Source organism: Apteryx rowi, unplaced genomic scaffold (assembly GCF_003343035.1).
Source record: "Apteryx rowi isolate R43461 unplaced genomic scaffold, aptRow1 scaffold_85, whole genome shotgun sequence".
NCBI classification, from domain to species: domain Eukaryota; kingdom Metazoa; phylum Chordata; class Aves; order Apterygiformes; family Apterygidae; genus Apteryx; species Apteryx rowi.
The window spans coordinates 1174827-1191882 of NW_020451149.1; the positions used below are offsets into that span (position 1 = coordinate 1174827).

The following is a 17056-nucleotide window of genomic DNA, read 5'->3' on the forward strand; positions in this document are numbered from 1 at the left end:
TCTCTACAGCCTTTGACAGCTTGTTTTTATTATGATTTGATCACTACTCTGCAACGCTTGTGCCAATGGCTCTCATGCRCCTAAGTTAAGCAAAATGCTGGCAAGCAGAAAACTCGCAGCTCTCTTCTAAATAACAATATCTAAAACACACACTGCATAGCAAATTTCATCATCAAAGTACCGGWGAACTTTTATTAGACAGTCCTCAGGCACCTGAATAAGGAACGGTGAACATCCTTCTCCTTTTATAGAGGGACAAATCAATGGGAGCTCTACATTACAGTCCAAAGGTGTGCCAGATGGCCAAAGCCTGCTGGATGGCCTTCTGTCTGTATATTATTTATTGCAGGGGCTCACTTCAAATGCTGTATTCTGCGCCACAAAAGGACACGTCTGAATTAACACCCAGAACTCTTAGAAAGGCAGTTAACAACACAGGACGCGCTAGTGCACCTCTGCCAAGAAAACACGCAGGAGTTCAATTTAAATGCTTCTGAAACTCCTTGTTGAACATATCAGACATCTCACAGCTTTCTATCAATAAAAAGAAACAAAAAGGACAGTGTCTTTGTAAAAGTAACTTTTAGGAATTACGTAGTACAGCTTTGTCTGCTCGGCTTTTTGATAATCATCTGTATCCTGCTCAAGGGACAGCAAAGAAACACATTGATTTATTCTCCTCCATCAAACAGCACACAGCAAATTGTCATCTTTTGCACAATTTCTTWCCCAATGACAAAAGGATTTCTAAGGAAATATCTTCTTACAAACATGATCACTGGGCAAGATGCAATATCAGTCTTTATGACACAGTTACGAATAAAAAGCTTTACCACTCTCAAGTTCAGTGTTTCTGCCAATCTGATTGCCACTTAGTCTGGCTTCAATAACARCGGTGAAATAAAAGAGCTGAGAACAGGATGCCTGTGTGACCACTGGCCACAGAGATACAGTCGTGCCAGATGGGGTCTTCCCGTGCCCAGAGAGTGGCTGGAGACCATCAGGAATCGGGCACTGCAGTGGCGGGAGGCGAGTATCTACCCTCCCGGTCACCTCTGAAAAGCAGCATTTCTTCGGTTGCTGAATTTCTACATGCATTTCATAAAACTGCATAGGGCTCATTCATGTATCACGTCAACTCCAAACACTGAGACCAGAATCCGAGAAGATAAACTAAGAGCATGGCAATAGCCACATGCTTAACTGTTTCATAGAGAAGCTCAGCTGACTTGACAACAATACACAACAAAGTGRAAATATGCTAATTTTTCCAAGACTAAAGTCTTAGCAACTTCTGCTAATTTACCCTTATGCATGAAGAATATCTTAGGACACATTCAAAACTTCTTGAAAAGTTCTAATTATGAATAAATGTAATGACAGAGCAGTAGTTTATAGAAAGTTTATCATAAAGGTAAGAAACACAGAAAAGTTTAGAACATCTAACGTAGTCATTTACTTACTCTGAAATAAGTGAGATACAGGAATCTAAACATTTTTGAGGACCATGGCCCTTGGATGTTTCCAGATTTAAGATCTCACAAATACCCTTGAAGAAATTTATCATTATTTAATTTGTGWATAAATCTAACTATAACTTTCCTTGAAAAAAAAAAAGGAGGAAAATCACTAGCAGACAGAATCCATTGTAATGACACTATGCAGAGGTGTTTCCCAAGTAAATGTGTTCAAAAATAGCTTAATATAATTAGATATACACCAAATTCACAGGTTCCAAAGAAACTGTGATTGCCCAGTAAGAGCCAGTAAGGTAAATAACATTTTTTAACCTAAGTATTGCATAGTCTAGTTAAGCGTCAGCAGATGCTGTCTTATTAACAGCCTTTAATGAACACGCAATAACTGCGTAAGCTAAATTAGCACTGTGCTTCATAATTTACATCCACGTGTTTTAGGGTGGACTAAAGATGAGAAGTTACCCATTTTACCAAGGGCAGGAAATGCCAGCTGAACAGAAGGCCAAGCTGCTTTCTAAATATATCAGCCTGTAAAGCTACTACCCAGAGGTAAGAAGCAAGCAGTGCACAGGTCCCGTGTCCTGAGGGACTGCCATTCACACTGACCTGCGTGCACCAGGAATATTATATGAACGTTTTGCTAACACCAAAATGAAGGGTAGCACTTGAAAGCAAATATCTACCTGGAAAGAAACTCTAGGGAAATTTGTGAGCACCTGGGGCTGGCGGCACTTTTATTATTGTTATTAGCCATGGTGAGAGAGCGCTGCACTCCTGTTGGCTTCATTAAATTTTTATCTGTCTAAAGAACAAATTCTGCCTTCAGAAGCACTCACTGAACTCCAGGGAACACAGTATATCTCAGTGAAATACGTTCTGGAGTTACCTTTTCATTAAAGTGTAAATAATAAATACCAATAACAACTATTCATAAAATATTTCCCTTTGTATATGTCTCTTCCTCCTTAAGTCTCAAAGCTGTCATGAAACATAATGCATTATATATTGCTATAACATATAAATATCCTAGGTGGGGAAACAGGGGCAAAACAACATGAAAGAACTGGTTCAAGGTCAGCCAGCAGGCTAAGCAAAGCCAAGAAAGAATTTCTTGAGAATCAGTCTGATAGAGACAGGGCCCACACAGTCCCTTCAAATGAGAAAAAGAAATGAATGAAAAACTAAGCCGCGTAGAACCTGAGCAAAGGATGCCCTAAGCCACGAAAAATAAGCATGCGCTGGAGGGAGTACTTATACGTCCCTTGCCAGTGTCACCCCCCCAGGACAATCACGTTAAAACCAGCACTGAAAATTTGGCTCTGTACAGCAAAGAGCCAGGACTTATCATCTGAAGTACAGTGAAATAATGCACTGTGCATGGTTTACCTTCACTGACATTCTAAGTAACTTTTAATTTGTCTTTAGCACCCTGAGGTTTTGCTGGCTCCTCAATGAATGACTCTTACTGCAGAAAGGAAGAACTCGACCAGCTGCCAAAAAAAAGAGGCGGCTGTTACAAGCATATGGTGCAGTCAAAAATAGATGCAACGCAGAGGTAGAAGGCAGATGCACATTGTAAATAGAGCACATTTTTACCCCTTTCCCTTCAGTTAGACTCTTGTTGGGTCTGAAGGAGACACCAACTGTAACAATGTCATGCAGTCAATCCTACAGGTTGCTTTACATTTCTAACCCTGAGGAAATCACTGACAGAGGAAAACACTAAATTTGATGAGTTAAGCATATCATTCCCCCAACACAGAGCCAACAGCCAAGAGTTGACCATCTAAATAGTTTTATGTACTAYGTACTATAGTACCATGACCACAGTTTGGTCTGACTGTGCAATCAGAAACGCACCATGGGCTAGCCTGAAAACCACACTTGGTGTTACTGTAACACTCAGTGTCACTGTGCCTACCTTTAGGAAAGTGGCTGTGGGCTGGAGCCAAGAAGCGACTGCATCACCTACCTCGCACATAGGGAGACTGAAACCTCAGAGTGATGCATGCTAAAGACCCAGCTGTCTTAAATTCTGCCCCCCATACTCTAGGCCAAGCCTGTTCACCCTTTCTTTCAAAGGCTCAGAGAAAGTAGTAGTCATGGAGGCAGTAACCAGTATATAAATATAAATGAATAAATWAATTAATTAATACGTGCACACACCACTGCAAGTAAYGCCTGAGAGCGCCTTTCCAGTCACTGCAGGGGCTCTGCAACAGCCTCCCCGTCTTTAGCACACACCAATAACTTCATCTGCCAGTGCTGGCAGTTCCTTTCCCAGACTGTGAATTTAGCCCAACTGTAACTTTTTTTTACAGTGCTGTTCAAAGCCCAGTCCCCTGCTTTGTTCCACTGGACCCCTGCACAGATACTCCCTGAAAAGGTTCACCTCTAGCGCGTTCCCTTGACTCATTTTACTGTGCCTTTGTGTTATCTGTTTAATCTCAGCATTATCAAGCCACTGGWACATGGGAAGATGCATCATCAAGAGCCATAAATATTCTTCACATGCACATACACACCTGTCGCAAAAGCAAAGGACAATAAAAAGTAGGAAGTATTAATAAAGAACTGCAATATGATAGGGAGAGATGTTAGGGTGAGTTTTAGAAGCAGAACACAGAAAGGTAAGAGGCCTCAAATGCAGTAACATTAATATCAGCTTGCTTTCACTTCTAGGTATTTCAAAATAGTGACTTTTGAACAAGTTTTCATACTGCCACATGAGGCAGTTTACAGAACTGCAAGCCACAATAGGCTTAAAACATCCTCTTTTTTGATTACCTCAAATAAAAAGATTGCAAATCTCAATGCATGATTAAGTGCAGAGTCAAGGCCTCTATAACTCTCTGCATCTGTGCACACAAATACGTTTATACAGACACCACCATATACATGGCATTTTTAAAGAGAAATAGAGACATACACAAAACATACTCCACAGAACAGTTTTAGGATGAATAAAGCAAGATGGAAATCAGCTTTACCCACACTGGACAATGATTATACGGCAATAAAATGCAAGCTGGATCATATAACTCCCATCAACATTTTTGATTAAGAGTGTCAYGGACACCATCTGTTACCAAAATCGAACGCACACGAAACTTTTGCCTCGGTATAAACATTTCAGACAATCAGCCATTTGGTTTCAGGCATGGTTGGAGTTTTTTCTAAATCTGTCTTTTCCAATGTTGTTCCTAAGTCGTCTCCTACACACCAGCCACAAGAGTGCCTCTACGCCTTCTGCTCAGCATCGCCCACGACCACCGCATCCCGCTGCCTGACACCTGCCTCCTCTCCCGCTCCGTCCAGTGAAGATAGGGTTAGAGCAATGTGCCACGGCCAAAGCAGCCTTCAGAGCCCACCACTGAGGAGTTATCAGCACGGGTCTTGCTATGCTAATTGTGGGTTAGAAAAAGCGTCGTCATGGCTAGGGAGTTAGTTTTTGGCAGGCGAGTTTTGTGGGTTGCTTTAACACGGAAGGCTATAGCCAGTTAGCCTCTGTATTACCGTTATCGGGGTTGGTAAACATCCTACTTGCACTGGAGACGGTCTTCCCAATGTCAGCCAGAGAGCGCAGGTTGGACTTCTTGGTCTGGTGCCGGTGCTTTCGGAGCAGCGTGTAGGTGACCTTGTCCTTCATGTCTAGTTTCAAAAGGCCTGTCTCGATCTGATTGTCGACAATCATTTCTGTCACACGCAAGGAAGGAGGTAGGGGAGAGGAAAGGAGCGTTAATCACGAGGAACAAAATTCAGCCACCTTAAGAGAGAGCAGGGGGAGAGGGACTGTTAATTTTCAGTCCACCTTACCATTCTGAAGTCTTTCCTTCCTGTCTCAAAACCACCACCAGATTTTGCCAATTTATTTTTAGTGGAAGTCTCTTAAACATTTCCTTTGAAATGAAACATAAGCGCTTCCATCCAGCAGAGCCCCTCAGCCCAGCAGCAGCAGGACAGCCGCTGACACACACATGTTGCACCAAGACGCCCACCCTTCTGTTATTTCCATACATATATTAAGCAGATTTTAAAGCAACTACTGCCAGGATAAAACAGCTTTTAGTCCAGAAAGGGGCATCTGCTCTGAACCAGTATTTTTTTGTGAAGAAGCTATAGCTACAATCTGAGTTCCAGGATGCTCCCAAAAATATAACGGTAAAACTTCTTTCATATWCAACAAGGTCTGCGTTCGCTTCACAGGTCTCCAGTAAAACTTAATCTAACTACAGGAAAAAAGTCCTGGAGATGAGTAACTAATTAGATCGTTCACTCTTAGAACTAAAAAAAAAAGACAGAAACTGCAAAAGGCAGAATTTGAACCCATTTTCACAGGATAAAACATATTACATAGCTTTGCCTTTCACTGAAGCACTGTAAAAGAAACTTCCAAACCATTGCAAAGGCTGCTTGTTTTCCATCAATTCTCTCCTTTCTGCTTCTCTGTTCCAGAGGAAAAAAAGAGTAGCCAGATTTATTAAGAACCTCTATGGCACATTAAATTCCACATTAAATTGTTCCCTTTATTACTTCGGTTAACGTGCTGTCCCCCAAAGGAAAGTGGCAGCTCTTATTCATCTACCAGTAACTTTTATTTGTGCTAATAATAAAAGTTGGGGAAAGTAGAGGCAGAACATGCATCGCATTTGCTAATTCAGTGAGTCAGAAAGTCATCTTCTATATGCTGCCTAAAAACTAATACCTTTTCATATCTGTGGTGAAAAAAGCCTAATATTTCCACCCTAACTCAGAAAAGACTGATTATATGCCTGTAGGTATGGTTACACAAAATGTTTGTCAAAAGCTTTTTTCTTTGTAAGGTGACGTTTTTGCATCAGCTTTTATTGTTCATATATTTTATTAGTAATTTTTGGAACGCTTCTTTCAGAATGACACGTCTTTCCTCATCAAGGTTACCTTTCCCCATCTGGCAAGTAGTTTTCCCCTCCCACGTTTCTGATAAAACACCAGTCAACAAAGAGGGCTCTGTGAGTTTTACTTTCCTACCTGTCACCGTTAGACATCAACAAATCGATCACGTTTAAACAATTTTGGAAACCAAGTCTGCAGGTTTTCTAGACATCCCCCTGTCTCTGATTAAGGATGGTAAGTCCTTATAGGTTGGACCTATAGCAGCAAAAATACCCCAAGAACTCTAACTTTCTTCCTTTCTTTTACCTATTCTCTTCTTCCACGTACTTTTGAGTTTTCCCTGTTATTCCTAGAACGATTACTTCTTTTGCTCTTTTAAGGAAAACAAGCACTTTCACTGGGCACTGAAAATGGATGAGTTACCTCGAATTACCACCCATAATAGGAGTGGAAAGCTTGGGGTCTTCCAACATGGTTATTCCACGTTTTATTTGAGGAAGCCTGTGGGTATTTTGGGGGGAGGGAGGAAAAAGCAGCTATGCTCAGTCCCTCACTTTCAAAGGAAATCTTGAAGTTTAATAAAAAGATAAAGTTATAGGGAAGAGTCTAGGGAAAGAGCCAAGGAAGCTTACTTACCCACCACCTGAGGGAGAGAAGAGGCCTCCATATCCAGCATTACTGAGCCTTTCTCTATACATGTCCTTAATTCAAACAAGCTGTGCAGGGACAATGTGGCCACATGAGGTTTACTCCATCTCTCCCCACCTTGTTCTACCTTCTCTTCAAACTTTATCCACCTACAAGAAGGCAGACAAATGAGCATGGGTTAAAGTTGTTGCTCCCTCAGCTCCTCGCAGACATCTCTGAAAGAAGCAAGACAGCCCAACCATCACAACAYGCAGACAAGTTCAAGCATACAGATTTTCCCACATGTCTCCAAGGCCACAAATCCATGATCAAGTTGCGACGGTGTAATGAGTTGGTATGCGTCAGCTGAGCAGTGATAATTCCGTGTCTGCTTGTAACTTACTGCAAACGTAAGATAAAACACGTTATCTTTAATAGCTTTCACCAGCACTTAAACTAACACAGTTTACCTCATGCTTGCTCCAGGCCAGGAATATATAGGCAGTTTCAACAGCTCAGCTGACACCCTGTAATTCACTCCCTGCTTCGCACACCCCGGCCCTAACCTGACACTCCAAATGCAGGCAAAGCAAGCCCCCTACCACTACTTCGCCAGAGCTGAGCAGCAGAAAGTGAAATAGCTAGAGCCGCGCTTGCTAACTCAACCAAGCAGCCAGCGGCACGAGGGGCTGAGCACCACAGCTCCCTAAGAGGATGCAACGCTGGCACTCCTGGAAACACGGTGACTTGCATTCAAGGATTCAAATGCAGACGAGAAGATTGGAAAGCTCTGGCCACCATTTAAAGAATCAGGTAGGCCTGCGGCGGTATGACTTTTATTGACTACAGGAAAAACATCGGGGCTTTGCCAAACCTCAGTAGCCTTGCCAGCGTGCAGCAGCATCGAGTAATGCTGCTCAGTACTAAAGGGCTGGCATGAGGGAGAGCCGCAGAGGAGAGAACCATTCCCAAAGGAGCAAACGAGCCCTTGATAGCGAAGACACAGATTAAGGGGCTTGTTGCTTCCCTCCAATCTGCGGCCACTGTTTAATGATTGAGCAAAGCAGGCCTGGAAAAAACTGAAAGCTCATCTCCTTAGTTGAAGATTCGAGCAAAGGTTAAATATTGTGCTGGGCAAAATATTCTTCCCACCCCCTAAAACTGTGTCCTAACGGCAGGCAAGTGCGAGGTGCAAACCTCTGCGAGGGAAGGGACTGCAGTAGGCAGCCTCAGTGCAGTGGCCCCCCGGCGAGAGCAGGCCCCGCAGGCCATCGCTGGTGGCTCAGAGCCCCCCGAGCGGCCATGCTGCACGGCACGCAGGAGCCAGCAACCAGCTGTGACTGTGATATGAGCAGGGGGTGAGGGAGAAAGGCGGGTGTTTTAATATAAATTAATTTCAAAGTCGAAGAGCATTTTATTCCTCTCTCAAGATGTTAGTTTAATATATTTGGCATAATTAAAATTCCATTGACTAAAATAAGGGGATTATTAAGACAAAAAACATATATGTAAAGGTAAGGAAGTTCACAAAGTGGTTCAAAAGGATATTAGTAACCCCACTGAAACGATACTTAATCTTGAAAAAATGTATTATTTCAGGATTAATCCATTACGCTTTTAAACTGCAAAAATCTCATTTGAGACTTTTTATTTAAAGGTAACTTTTTAACCCAAGCTCAAGGGTCGAATATGATCTCAAAGGAAGGAAGGTGTGTTCAGTTCACAAAACCGAGGTATTTCCTAGGAGAGTGAAGGGAGCTGGGCACCTGCATATCTGGGAATTTCTAGGGATACCTACTATGTGCACACATCTATGGTTGTATAGAGACTCAGAGCATCTCCAACGCAGTGAGATGCAGTTTACCGTGCAGCATCATAAAGGCTGCAAATTACAAAGCGTTGGATTTGCAGCGAAAGTGTGTTATTCACAACTGTCAGTATTTGCTTTTGTCTCCTTTTCTCACCATGATCCACAATACTTAAAAGAATTTTTAACTTGCAAAACCTGTTTGAACCATAAGCTGTTATATTTAGTGCAGCCTTAAAGTTCAATTGCATAGATCCTCCTTCAGGTTATACTTCCTAGAATAAATATTTTCCTAGGGAGAGTTCAAGTCCATCCATTTCAGTGGGCAATCCATTGGCAGCAAGATGCCTTCTGAAGGCCTTGAAATAGCTTTAGACCCTTGATTCTTAAGATCCTTTGAAGTCTCAGAGCAGACCATCTTACCTGGAAAGCAGCGCTAGTACTTAGTTAAGCAATGCCTTCCATGAGGCTTTCTATACATTTAACTGCTTCTGCAGAAAAACTCACTCACGCACAGAAAGTTGCATGTGCAGCTGCTGAACACAGGAAAAACATGACGGACTTGCAAGGCAGAGGATCAGAGCAGAGAGGACAAAAGAAACAGCTGTAGGGCTAATACTTTCTTATTGCATGAATTAGGAATTGTACAGCTCAGAAGAGTGTTTCCCAAGTGTTGAAAGCAAAAGTACTTGCAGCACAACAGCAATGTGTTTTTTCAGGACAAAACATTATCAGCACTGTTATTTCAGAAAATTAGCYGTCGAATTATTTTAATCATCTCTATTTTGTTTTTGACAGCCATGTTGTATTATGCCTCTTGCGTCTTGGAAATTACACCAACGGCTCCAGTAAGGCTCTCTTGGTACTGTGGACTTCTGAATTCAGCAACATATCAACATCAGTGGCTCTAAAGGACAGACACTTGTAGAAGTGCCCTTGGTGGCCTCCAGAGTGACTTTCTATGCTCCAAAGGCTTGACTGGGAGCCTAAGGCCTCTTTGGTTGTACACAGACTCTGAAGACGTCTGGTGTCTCTACCAACTAACACAGCATGTGCAGAAGCCTTTTTTAATTTTTAGAGCCCAAACAAGGGTGGCATAGGAGGCCTGCTAACAGTATAAWGAGGAAGGGGGTGAGAGACAGAAATGCACTGTTTGACAGAGTTTATATAAATAAAGAGGACCATAATAAAAGACTAAAAAAAAAAAAAAATCCACTGGTCCACAGTCCTTTCATTTCTTTTCATAGAGATCTCATGATCTTTCTGTTGTCTCCATGCCTTGTAGAAGAAGAGTCCCCACTATGGTGCACACATCTTGGTTCCCAAAGCCATTGCGCTGAACCACAAAATAGACTGGTGGCCTCTAGCTGCCAGTAGGGTTTCAGGCCTTTTCTTTTTACTAGTTTGCTCTGTATCCTTTAACTACCACCAAAATGCAAACATTTACATGCTAGTGCAAGGACTTTTCCATCCAAACCAAGCAAGTTAATTACAAGCACCAACAGAATGAACAAGGAACACTCAGTGACCCAAATCTTCAGGTTACCTTTTAACAGCAATAAACCTTCACTTTTACTGCTCCGTTCCTAATGCATTTACAGGGCTCCATTGTGAAACCCCGTCTACACTATGGACATTTTCCCCAAAAGGCCCCTGCTTGTTAACCAGGGCTGGACGCCAGCAGGGCTAAGAGGCAACGGGAGCCCTCGCAGGACTCTGACCTCCGCCAACCCTGGTCATGCCGCATCCTGGGCTGCTCTCAAAAATGGCAACGTGTGCAGGGGGATACCTATAGCCCATTTATACTGGGGTTGCCAACACAGACGGCTCGACTCAGCTGAATCAAGAACCAAGATGGGCAACAAAAGTTCTCTTCCGTAAGTATCTTTTAAYGAGTATCTTTAAGGTTCCTGCTAGAAATTTTCCATGACATGTACAGCTGTTTTTCTACAGACCAGAACACCCCYGGAAGGGACAGCACTGTTGCTAAAACCTTTTAATACAAACACTCGCTCCTGACAGCTTCCACTCTCTTTCAAGCCTGTCTTCACGCCACAAGCTGCGGCAAGCTGCAGAGCTGGCAGCCCCTCTACCTGCCCGAGTGCAGAACCAGCCAGCTCCAGCCAGTCCAACTTGCAGCAAGAGCTGCTTGCTAGCTTATGGTAGGTTTGGTTTTGCGAGATTAAGTCATTTCAGGAAAATACTGAAAAATTCTGGACCATCATATGCCATGCAAGGTCACTATCAGCAAAATAACACATGCGTTAGGGAGTCGGGCCAAGTTTAGGAACTGCACAGTGCCTCAGCAGGGTGTCCCTGCTTTTAAGCATATAAAATGCACATGTATCCTTAGAGAGTCAGAATCACATATACAKCTCTACCTAGCAATTCTAGTAAAGATCTATAAAAATACATAAAAACAGAAAGCATCTCCAGAGTAGAAAATCTTTCTTTTTCCTCTGCAGCAACTTGATAATACAAAGAGCCCAAGCCTATCCCTCCGCAAGTTTCTTCAAAACTAAAAGCAGAGGGCTCTTGACAAATGTCCCTCAAGAAATAAGTGCTGTGTGATCTGCCATGCAGGACATGGGACATCTTCCTTTTGATCTGAAAGCTGGTTTGGGTGACCCAAAACAGCAGCAAATATCACCAAGCTGATCAGATTAACACCAGTAGAACTACCTTAGGCCCGACTCCTCCGATTCTGTATTACAACCCCTGAAATGAAGCAGCAGCCTGGATTGATAACATTTGTGGACTTAAGGAAAACACTGCTTCCCAGTATTCATACTAGAAAGGAGAGCCCAAATAGACTGCTAGGTATGAAACATAACATTTAGGTCTGAGCTGTGAAAAAACCTTACCAAATTTTCATTAAAAAGTCTTCTCAAATGCCTATATATGGACAGCGGAAAGCATAATTTGCTGTTAAAAGCAGAGGTGGGCAGAACACATGATGAAATCTAAGTACTGAACTAAGATAAGAAAGAAGAAAAGCAATAAAGGGAGAAAAGGAAGACCAATAAGCAAGAAGTTAAAGAGTAAAAGGTGAGAAGCCTTTAAATAGGCTCTGTAAGTGGCTGCAAGTAAAAATAAAGAAAGATAAGGGGGAAAAGGGGTWGGTGGTAGAGTGGTTCACTAAATCACAGGTAAAGAAGATTAAGGAAACCAAACAACAAGGGCTACCTAGGAGCACAGTAGGAGCCCTTTAGACTGGAAGGTGGGGAGAGAGCTTAGCACAGCTACAACAAAGAAAAATGAAAAGCCCAAAGTTAAAAGTGGGAGGGGGGAATAGGGAAGGTAAAGCCCCAGACTGCTCACTGACTAGCTGAGCGCCTCTTCTGCGTGGAACGTTTCAAGCCTTCACAGCAACCAGGCAGCAACGAGGGGTTTCCATTTTAAGGCAAGCCCCCTAAAATATTTTCACTGAAGAAAAAATTAAACTTCCTCCATCTAGAGGGCTGAACAACAACCTTTAGGACATGATTCCAATCCAACGGCTCTTTCTGCATGGTTCAGAAATAGACTATAGATAATTTGTGTCAAACAGATAAAAAAAAGCCAATCCTACGTCAGCACCATCAAAATAATAAGCAGAACTTAACCAAGAAACTCAAAGTGGGCAATCTAATGCAGCATTTAACACACAGCTTGGATAATTCCCTCAGAAGGAAAACCTTTAGCTTTTTACCTATTTAAAATGAATTTCATCAGTAACTCATTAGGAGTGGGGGACAGTCAAAATCTTCCAACTTGTGTATGTGGTGCAGTCAGACTCAAATCTACTTTTGGGCAACAGAATTAAAGTAGTTTTAACATGGTTGTGGAAGTTCTATTCAGGCACTGATTTCTGACAATTCTGGTCAACCTACTGTAATGGCTGCAAAGCACAGGAAGCCCATATACAGGTTTGGCTCTACAGATGTAACGCATTCACACAGATCTAACACTTCAATCTTACTGGAGTTTTTGTTTTAAAGGAATATTTAAACAAACCCTTGCATATTCTCTTTTGTCAAAGAAAGGTAATTTCAGCAGTACGGGCCCCTTTCTGTGGATTTCCCAAGCCACCCTGGGGCATGGATATTACCCCCTTTTGAACGTTCAGAGGAATTTCCCATGGGCTTTCCAAGGAGCTGCCCTCCCCCTTTGAGGTAAAGAAAAAAGCAACCCACCTCGCAGTCTCCTTCCATTCCATCTCTTGTCCGTCAATGGCCAGGAGCTCGTCCAGCTCGGTGAAAAGCTGTGGGGGCGCTGGGCTGTCATCCTCCTCCCCGAGAATGAAGCGGATGCGTTCGGCAGCGGGGGAGACTGCAGAGGTGAAAATACTGCGGTTAACGGCCTGAGCGACAACCAGGGACGTGCGGCTCCTCTCCTTCCCCGTCTCCCCATAGCCGTTCAGCCGTGTCTCCAGGCTGCCTTTTCCATTTGACATCCTAGTCGTTGTGGACGGAGGGGTGCGAGGGAGGGTGTGTGTATCTCCCTCTCTTCCCTTCCTTGCCTCTCACTTACGTCTTAAAACTTCAAGCTGGGAGTAAAGTTCAGGAAAACTTGTCTCTTCCTACAGTCCTTAACTATGTTACAGCAATTTGCAGCCCTTGTAAAAAGCTATCGAGCTCAAAACCAATATGCTCTATGGTGCATGCCCAAGGACCTTTCGTACTCTGATCAGCTGAGATCCTCAGCCCCCTTTTTTTATATGACRTAAAACCAGTTTTAGCCAAACTGTCTGGGGGCTTACTGGGACAGCATCCCATAGCTGGCTTTCCCCTCCCTGCCACCGAGGCTCGGGCTCTCATTGGCCTGCAAGGCAGGCTCTAACCTTCCCAGACCTGTTACTAGAAAACACAGGAATATTTAACAGAAAGTTTGTGTCATCTATACATGAAGAATGCGACTCACTCCATTTAGTCAGGCACCAACGCACTGAAAAAAAACAACTGCTCTCCCCAGGAAAAAGTGTGTCCATTTAGGTAAAAGAAACTATATTCAACACATGCTCTTTTGACAGCACAGGTAAAGTAGTTCTGTGCTACTGGCTATGGAAAAATTAGCAGAAACCCTTTCCTGTTCAAGAAACAGAAGTGACTCAAAATTAAAGACTGAAAACATCCCTGTACAAATGTCTAACTGCATCTCCCCAAGGTAACTGGAGCTCATGCCCCAAGAGTAGCTTTGCTGGAGGACTTCTTGTGGTCTACCTTTTTTTTTTCCCCTTCAGTTAATATAGATTAAAATGAAGGTGTGCTCATGTGAAATTTTAAGAAAGACATCCTTTCTGCTGAATGTTTATTAGCATTAGAGTTAAACAGCAGACTATGAACTTTGAACAGTTCTGCTAAAAACTCCCTTCTTTTCAAAAGATCAGCTGTCTGACTGTTGCAATATAATTAATTACACCAGGTGTCCAATCACCATTGATTTTTCCAGGGTAAACAAAATCTCATTTTCTAATGTGAAAAAGGAACCAATAAGGAACATTCCCCTCCCTACTACTTTTTTTTTTTTTTAAGAAACTTTCAGTTCTTTCTTCATAAATTATTAAGCAAAAGTTGATGCAAATTCATTTCTACATCAGTTAGGTGATGATGTTTTCAGAATATAAAACAGGATTTCTCTATTGAAGGTATATGAAAAATTTAATAAAACTATTGTTTTTTATTTTTGGCTGCTGTTGAGTTTTTGTCTTGTTGTGTGAGTTTTAATACTGCCAATTATAGCACTATTGCAATATGGACATACTTCACTGAAGGGAACATTTTTTTCTCCATAACTTTAGACCCAATGCTCTTTTTTGCTATGCCTGTTTGGAATGGTCTAGCAATGTAAGAGAAGATCAGGCTTCTTCCTGAAAAGCAATGAATTTCTCAAAACAGTAAGTTTTGCATAGCTGATTATTGCTCCAAAATACCTACCTGACTTAGAAGGCTGGTCACCAACCAGGTCAATTTTACCATCTGCCACCCCCCACTTCCTCTCTGCAACAGCTTTTCACGTCATCAATGTTGGTCACCAGCAACTCTGCTAGCAACAAGCTGCCTTCCAAAGTCACTGCAGGGTGAAAACTTCTGCAKTAATATGGCCAAGGTGGCACGAAGAGTTTGGGTTGCTGGGCACCCTTGCACTTGCAAGACCTTTGGCTTTAAATGTTTATAGAAGAGCTGTGTGTTACTCCTTTAACATCCTGACCTAGCAGTAGAAAATGCAACCTCTGAAGAGGTCTTCACAGCACCGCACGTCCTCCTCAACGGGCCGCAAAGGGCTTTCATTCCCTCACTTCAAGGGCAGAGAGGAGGCTTACAAGTCCCTTCTCTTTCCCATACTGAGCTCCTCGGCAGCCAGACCCTTCCTCACAGAGCAGCACCCTACCACAAAAATCTCTAATACATCTAGGTTTTCCTTCACAAGGGAGCCTTACAGGGCAAGCTCTCCACCTGCTGACTAAGCATATCAGCCTGTGGGCTTTCCAGCGTTATCACTGTCTCGGCACAATCACAACCAACAGCGGCACCACAAATTGGCGCTAGTCTATACTTGCTCCCACAAATCCACCACGAAGCATTCCCCACCATTTTAAACTTCCCAGAGACGTGGCCCCTGTTTCTGTCCTTGGTAGCAACGTGAAGCACAGCCCCTGCCAATCCCAAACACAAATAATTATAGCATATACATCACGGATGAGAGCCAGGCCCTCCCATCTCCTCACTTACCACAGACTGCACTTCTTCTGGTGACTGCATACCCCTGATTCTTCCTCACTCGCATCGTTTCAAGGATGCCACTTCATAACCACAGTTACCATAACCATGACAGCCTCAGAACAGGAGCTAGAGGAGCCTGTTCATCACTATTCTGAGCATAAGCACTACCATGTATATCCTTTTACCTTCCAACTGACAGACTTTGTGTCTTGCCCCTCCAGATCAGAGCAGTGGTGCCAGCTTCCTGACCACTGGGACATGCACCTAAGAGCAACCAGACAGACTGTCTGTAAAAGAGCTGAGGAAAAGGGAGGTCCATAGGTCCACGGGCAGAAGGTGACACCACCCCCTGGACGCTGCACAGCTCCAGGCTGCACTGGCATGCTGCGAGGTCCCAAAGCAATCCCACGGCACCATCAATCTCAGCATCTCCTGCTGGTTCACTTCCTCACACAGCTGGGAAGGCAGAGCCCCTGCCAACCCTGGCCTGAGCACCGCTCTGCTGCCAGTCATAGGATGCAGCATTTCAACCAGTGCCAACCTGAACATGTCTCGAGAGCCACGAGCAGCCCACCCATCAAGTAGAAACACGATGGACAGTCCAATTGGCTCCCATGACTGCAACTGTATCATGTACCATTCAACTTAGGAGGTGCATGTACAAAACAGAAACCAAAGCAATTTAAACATACATCGGTGGAAAGCAAAGTTCAACCATTCAGCTGACCTGTGACTCTGGCGTTACGTCATGTAAGCCACATGTTGCCCACGATTCAGTAAAATTCCCAGACTGACTACGCAAATGCTTTTGCATTTTCCATCATCATGCTTTTGCATTTTTCCATTCAAAATTAATTTTCTATTCTGCTTTGAGAAAATCCATCATTTCCCACAAAAGCTGTCTCTTACTACATTCTTAGCAGGAGAGAAAAATATTGCTATGCTGAGCTTACAGCTATTTAGTCCTTGTAAAATATACATTAACCCCTTTTTGTAACTAGCACTCTTATGTAACAACTAGTTCCTACAGATTTTTTTCTTTTTTTTAAGAAACATTTCTGAGAATCTGTGATGTGCATAATGAGTATCTGATTACTTGACTTGGATGTGACAGATGCTCTTTGCAGAACAGTTCTAAAATATAGCTTCAAACACGTAATCCCATGCATGAAAATTGTCCTGGCAATTATAAAAGCAATTTGGACTGAAATTTGCATCTAAAACACATTTAAAGCAAACATTAGTATAAATAATTAAAATTATCATATTCCAAAAACCCAATTAGGCCTAACACTTAAGCTCATCTTTATACAGTCAGCTCAAATGAAGCACAGTGCTAGGAGCCTGTTCTGAAACCAAAGCACCTGAGCTTCAGGAGACAGGGTTCAGTTTCTGGCCACTCTGCCTGGCTTGGGATAAACCACTTGCCCACTCTGGGCCTCAGCTTCCCACCTGCCAAATCCCAGCCTCTCTCCTCCTCGTCTGTTTAGACTGCACATGCAGAGCAGAGATGTCTCACCATGTGCACGTATGAAAAAAATACCCACCAGAACGGAGCCTGACATTTT

At 43.0% G+C, this 17056-nt stretch overlaps 1 protein-coding gene across 1 annotated transcript in view; it reads right to left on the bottom strand.

The window, feature by feature from the left end:
- Positions 1 to 17056, bottom strand: part of SLC4A4 (solute carrier family 4 member 4) — a 174571-nt gene that overhangs the window by 86637 nt on the left and 70878 nt on the right. Inside the window, exons 3-5 of the mRNA XM_026090087.1 lie at positions 12963 to 13098; positions 6990 to 7150; positions 4995 to 5174 (exon numbers count right to left, since the gene is read on the bottom strand). Of these exons, the coding sequence (XP_025945872.1) occupies positions 4995 to 5174; positions 6990 to 7150; positions 12963 to 13098 (477 nt within the window). The remainder of the gene's footprint in view (positions 1 to 4994; positions 5175 to 6989; positions 7151 to 12962; positions 13099 to 17056) is intronic.